Source organism: Opisthocomus hoazin, chromosome W (genome assembly GCF_030867145.1).
Source record: "Opisthocomus hoazin isolate bOpiHoa1 chromosome W, bOpiHoa1.hap1, whole genome shotgun sequence".
NCBI classification, from domain to species: Eukaryota; Metazoa; Chordata; class Aves; order Opisthocomiformes; family Opisthocomidae; genus Opisthocomus; species Opisthocomus hoazin.
The window spans coordinates 24,189,762-24,196,060 of NC_134453.1; the positions used below are offsets into that span (position 1 = coordinate 24,189,762).

General features: G+C 47.0%; 1 protein-coding gene across 1 annotated transcript in view; it reads right to left on the reverse strand.

Annotated features, from left to right (window-relative positions):
- The window catches only part of LOC142365549 (DDB1- and CUL4-associated factor 12-like), a 52,431-nt gene extending 46,384 nt beyond the window's left edge, over window positions 1-6,047 (reverse strand). The window contains exons 1-2 of the mRNA XM_075446405.1: window positions 5,779-6,047; window positions 4,763-5,017 (exon numbers count right to left, since the gene is read on the reverse strand). Coding sequence (XP_075302520.1) covers window positions 4,763-5,017; window positions 5,779-5,859 — 336 coding nt within the window. The 5' untranslated portion in view covers window positions 5,860-6,047. The remainder of the gene's footprint in view (window positions 1-4,762; window positions 5,018-5,778) is intronic.
- Between the last annotated feature and the right edge of the window lie 252 nt (window positions 6,048-6,299).

Below are 6,299 nucleotides of genomic sequence, written 5' to 3' on the forward strand. Positions count from 1 at the left end.
GTGCCCGCTGGGGAAACCGGGGCCGCCCCTGCGGCTGTGGCAGCGGCAGCCGTGGTGCCGGTCAGGAGGGCTGTGACTGCCTGCTGGGCTGGAGGGGCTGCAGGGCCGGCTGGGGGGGCAGCGCCAGCCCCAGTGCCTGCAGCTTCGCTTCCCCCCCCTTTCCCCTTTAGAGCACTAAATCAGGTTGAACAGGGCTCGGTAGGCGTGGGCCAGACCCCAGCACATTGCGGTGATTTGTGTCTCTCTGGAGTTCCCAGGGTGGCAGCACACTTTTTGCAGATATTTTACTAGTTTGTCCGGATCCTGCACTTGTTCAGGGGTGAGTTTCAAAGACACCGGAGGTGCCCACTGCTCTAGACACCTGCCCATGTTGTCCCACACACCCAGCCACTCACAGCTATCCAGCCCTGGGGCAGGTGTCTGCACGATGTTCTTAACTACTTGTTTAGCCCTAAACAAAACCTGAAACCCATTCAGGAGGCAGAACAGTAGGAGCATGCTGGCCTGAGCATCCCACGGGTACTCAAAATTCTCAAAAGCCGTTAGGACCAGCCTGAAGGAGAGAGGGGGGGCGAAAAAGTGGGGGAAGGTATCCCCTTTGGTTTTCCCCACAGGCTGGGTTTGATTATTAACAAATTCTAAGACATAGTATCCGAGGTACGGAAATGACCGCAGTGCCGCAAGCAAATACAAGCCCAATTTCATGCACAGTGATGTTATCGTGTCATAAGTCGACATCGTACAGTACAGCAAAATCATCATCCTGATCCTTTTCCCCGCGATGATGAACATCACCACAGGGAACACGTACAGCAAGTACGGATTCAAAAACCACAACCATCTGATCAAAGTCAGCAACATTTTTTACCGGCGACTATTTAACTAACACAGTAAATGCGTATAACAAAATTTAACAAAATCTAAGAAAGCAGTTTTAACACCCGCTGCTCAGCCCTGCCATTATCCCCGCCCCACGCTTGGGCGCCAAATTTAATGTTATGGTTTGGCTGCAGCCAGCAACAAAAGTGCCACACGGCCACCCGTCCCCCTGCCGGGGTGCGGAGGAGAATGGGAAGAAACAGGCAGAAACTGGTGGGTCGGGATAAGGGCAGTTTAACAGAACAGCAAACAAAGGGAACAGGAACAACAACGATACAGATAAGGGGAATACACAAAACAAAACAGACCGCACAACAGAGCCGCTCTCCTGAACCGCCGCCGCTGCGCGCTCCCTAGCCGTGAGTGAGTTCCCGCCGCCCAGCTCCCCCCACCGGAACCCAGCATGAGGGCACATGGTATGGAATATCCTGCTCTGTTTGGCCAGGTTGGGTCAGCCCGCCCGGCTGTGCCCCTTCCTGGATTCTGGTGAAAATTAACCCTGTCCTGGCCAAACCCAGGACAGGGTCCAAAGAGAAACAATCCATGATATAAAGAAACATCTGAGATAGGAGCAGCAGTAAGAAGCAGCCAGTTAGCTGACTGACTCTGAACTCACATTTCCAGAGAGAAGACCACACAATCAGGCACTCCGCCTTACTGTGAAACTCTGAAGCACTATTAACTAATGGGCACACACTTTGATATCATGGAATTTGTTCACTGCCAAAATCACATTTGTCAGTTTTTATTTGTGTCTTGTCCTCCATGTTTAATTTTAGGAGGCTGGCAGTTAACACATGTTGACAGATGGCAAAGGATGGAGAAGTGATAGACTTTGCCTGATAAAGGAGATCTCTACCACCCACACCATACCCGGCACAGAAACTACCAGACTCTGAAGACAGACATGGGTATCACATACAGTTGACAAAAAAACAAGTACTCTTGAGACAAGAAACAACACTTGGCTATTTACTCAAAAGCCACTGAAAGAAAGGTGAATGGAGGTTTCAATTACAAGCATCAGAGGTTTATTTACACTGAGTTTCGGTCACTGTTCAGTTACAAACTGCAAGAGCATGACTTCTCATTCCCTCCCTGGAATCAGAAACGTGCAGTCTTCTTGATTATTCATCACATGTGCAAAGACAGAAGATACATTAACTTGCAAAGCAAGTGGAAATAATTTTCCCCGTAGAGAGTCCATATTCAAGGATGGAAGAGTAACTGTGCACTGTATTCTCACCACTACAACTCCAGGACTACAAGACTAGGTTATAATTGTATGAGATGCACAGAACAGACGTGGGATCTCTTGAACAAATTAAAAGTCTCTAAGAAGAAATAAGAGCTGGTGATTTACAGCAGGGCATCCAAGGCAATATATGAATCTACCAAAGAGAGAAAAGGTATCAGCTAGCATTCAGAAAGCAACCCATTCATGCCCTGGAAAAGCCACCTGAGAAGCCAGAACAGAGCATTCAGTAAGGAAGTTTTTAAACACAAATGTACTTATCAAGCCTGCCTGGAGAAAAACAAATAAACAAAAAAAACAAAGCAAACAAACATATTAGATTCCAGGCAATTATATTTAAGCAACTGGAAACTAATAAGCTTCCTGTATTTAGCAAAAGAATTATGTCCTGAACACATACACAGAACTAAGGGAACAAAAGAAGCTGCGAAATGATCATTGGAACTTTTTAGAAGCTGCTTTATTCTTTGTCATTTCCTGAAATAGTAAAAAAAAAAAAAAAGAAAACTTCAGCAATCTCATGTTCAGCGTTTTCATTTGCCTTAAGCTTGTCTCCTACAAAGTCTCAAGTTTCTCTAGGAAGCTTGAACAGAAAACACTGATTACAGACAGTATCTTCTTCTGAGACTTCTGGTATCAGCCTTTGGCAATTTAGGTACTGTGGTGACACATCCTAAATGTCTGCACCTCTCAGAGGTTTGCCAGCTCATTCATTTGAATTTGAAAAATATTAAGAAGCCCATTGCATACAATATCAAAGAGATTCTTGCAAACATGAATCCTGCCTCAGAAAAGCCCAGGTGAATGTGTTTGAATTTTTAGACACTTGAATGCTTGTACAGGGTCCATAATTCTAAATCTATTAGAAAAAGCATGCACCTTTAAGAAACCCAAATATTTGATTTACAACTGGCCAACTGTAAGCACCAGGATCTACTGGAAAACAATAAAGTTATTTCATATATGCAATCATATCCAGGGATATTTTTAAGGATAAAAAGTTACCCCAAGTAATTAAACAAGTTATAATCCTCATTAAAAAATGAGCAACTGACAGAGCTCCACACTCTTCAGTGTTTATAGTGACTAGCACTATCAAGCAACTAAAAGCAAACCTACTCCTCTATAACAAGAGTGTATTTTTGTTTTGTTATTAAAAATAGTGAATCCTTCTGGCACTGCATAGCCAAGGGCAATTTATAAATTAAATGCTAAAAGCTCTCAGTGTCATATTCAAACTTTGATTAAAATAACTGTTATGGTTTATATTTTTCTGTTGCATTAACTTTAATTACATACAACTCCAATGCAGCAAACCCCATTAAAGTCAACCAAGTTGTTTTAGATTTACTCCCAACTTAAATGCCACAACTTCAGCATATTACAATCGGCAAAGGAATTCTTCTTTATTAGGTTGATCACTCAGGAGATGAGCGAGAATGTCATAATTAGAGTGTAGAGTTTAACACTCTACTTTTTCAAATGTGAACACAAAGCAACCAAGCTAAAGTTACAGCATTCATTAGTCATATACAATCTTTCACAATGATGAAGTGACTTTTGTAATTGTTATATTTTGCTTAATAAAAGACAAGGTCCATCTGTAACGTTAAGTCTAGCTGTGGAAGCATGCACTTAATTGCAGTGTATGCAGTGGGAACAAAATAGGGTTGATTCCCTCTTCGGTTCTGCAATTGTTTGATCCCAAACAATTTTCTGCAAGGTTGCATTAACAACACACTCGCCCATTTATCTTCACTGTAGCAGCACTGGAACTACAGAAGTTACAGAACACAGCAAAATTGTTGCAGCTCTATAAAACACGCAGTCATCTTGCTAGAGTAAGCAAGATTTTCAAGAGCTTGTGTTTCAGCAGGAGTTTGTCTCCTGTAAGTTGTTCCACAAACAGCGTTGGCTGCTGACCGGCTGAGACTATGAACACACATAGAAAAAGAAGGCAGAGAGATGCTGTTTCAGGCTTAGTCCTGGTAAAAGACTGTTTTGTTTATACAGCTAGCCCTTGCTTCTTAAGAGCTACTGGAGGAAAGCCTCCCGCTGTGTAACTATGAATAATAACAGAACATCTGAAATTAAAAAAAAAAAAATACCACTGTCCCTTGCAAGTCAGACCACTGAGCACAGCTTCTGCGCAAAAAAATCTTAAGGCAATGCCATGGTTTAGTCCCAGCCAGCAACTAAGTACCACATAGCTGCTCGCTCACTCCTTCCCCCCCACATTGGGATAGGGAGGAGAATCAGAAGAAAAAGGTAAAACTCGTGGATTGGGATAAAGACAGTTTAATAGGACAGCAAACAAAGAGAAAAAAATAACAACAATAATACTGATAAAAGAATATACAAAGCGAGTGACGCACAATGCAATTTTCTCACCATCCAGAAACATAATACCCATCCCATTCTGAGCATTCTGATCCCCGCCCCCATATCCTCAGATGAGACTGAGTGATCGTTAAGCATTACCTTCATTCAAAATTAATTGTGCACGATTTGGACTCCACTCCTAATTACTTCCTAATATTTTCCTTGGCAGTCTACACACTTCAATTACAGTAAGCATCATTTGGGGGTGGGGGTGGAATAATTAACAGAAAGAGAGGTGGCACTTACTGTGTTGCATTTTGTCCCACACACCACTTGTCGGTGGTTCAGCCACTGGGAGGCAAACACTTTATTAAGGGTTCCAAGGTGAAACTCTCTCTCCTTCATGAGGCTGGGAAGGTGCTGGGCTGCATATCCATGCAGCAAGCGATGATAGCTGAACTCATTCTGCATCCTGACTTCTCTACCTTTCAGGTAGTACACCAGAGACCTTTTCACCAGGGGGAGTCTTCTCCTTTTGTGAGCTGAGTTATCCCACCCATACTATGGAAAAGCATATAAATTAGATAAAGCAACTAGAACAAACTTAAGACAGGACCCTTCTAAATTCAAAGATATCCTCAGCAAAATACTGAAGTATTCCAAACTACCTGTGGAATACCGTACACGAAGATGAACTCAGAAATGCTGATACAGCCTTCAGCAACATAAAATTAAACGTAAATATTTGCTAAAGAAGTAACACTGCGATGATATTGAAAACAGTCCACATCGGTTCGGCACCGTTGAGACGCCAGACGCTTATAGAAAGAAAACCGAAAAGCACTTTAAACAGAAGAGGGCAGCCCCAACAGCCACCCACCGTGAGCTCGGCAGGTTTGGGGGTGACACCGCGGGGGCCGCCCGATACCGATCGCGCCGTTCATTGGCCTCCTCCGGCCCGGCCTGGGGTCGCCCCGCAGCATCGCTCAGCACAGGGGCGGCGGGAACCCGACGGTTACGGGCCGAATGGCTGAACCCAACGGGGGCAACGCCGGGCGGGGCGGGAGGAGGCAGCAGGAACCCAGTAGAGCCCCCGGCGCCACCGGGGCAGGGAGCGGGAGCTGCCTGCTGTATCGCACCGAGACACCCCCGCCACCGGGGCCGAGACTACTCCTCCCCACCCACCCCCCAGGACACCTTCCCCAGGCACCGAGCGCCCCCCCCCACACCTCCCGCCGTCCTTCCCCACCTCAACTGGGCACCGGGACACGGCAACCCCCCGGCACGTACCCCCTCACCGGGGACAAGGGCTCCCGGCCTACCTGCTCCCCATGGAGCTCCCCGGGCCCCGCAGCGGCGACCACCGCCGCTTTCCGCTTCCTGCTAACTGTTTTCCGAGCCATAGTAGAAGGAGAAGGAGGAAGAGAAGGAGGAAAGGCCGAGAGCCCAACGTGGGCCCCACATGGAGCAGTAAGGAAAAGCAGCTGTCCAGCAACAGGGCATATATGTGCGAGAAGCCAGACCTAGTCACAGTCTCCGCGGCAAACGCCACTGACTGCGCTTCACGACATTTTCCAAGGGATTTTTTTACGACAGTCACGTCACACCTTTGTGGCGAATCCCTCGCCCCCCCCACCCCGATAGCCTAGCAACCGGAGAAAGTAGGGGGGCGAGCTGGTCCGCCCCCTTTGAGGTTGCCAAGCAGCGTGGCCCCGTCGGGGGCGGGGCGGCGCCCCCTGGCGGCGGCGACGGTGGCGGCTGGTCAGCGGGACTCGGGGTGACCCTTCCCGGCCTCGCCCCGTGTAGGTTCTCCGCTACCCTGCACGGATCGACGGGGCTGGCT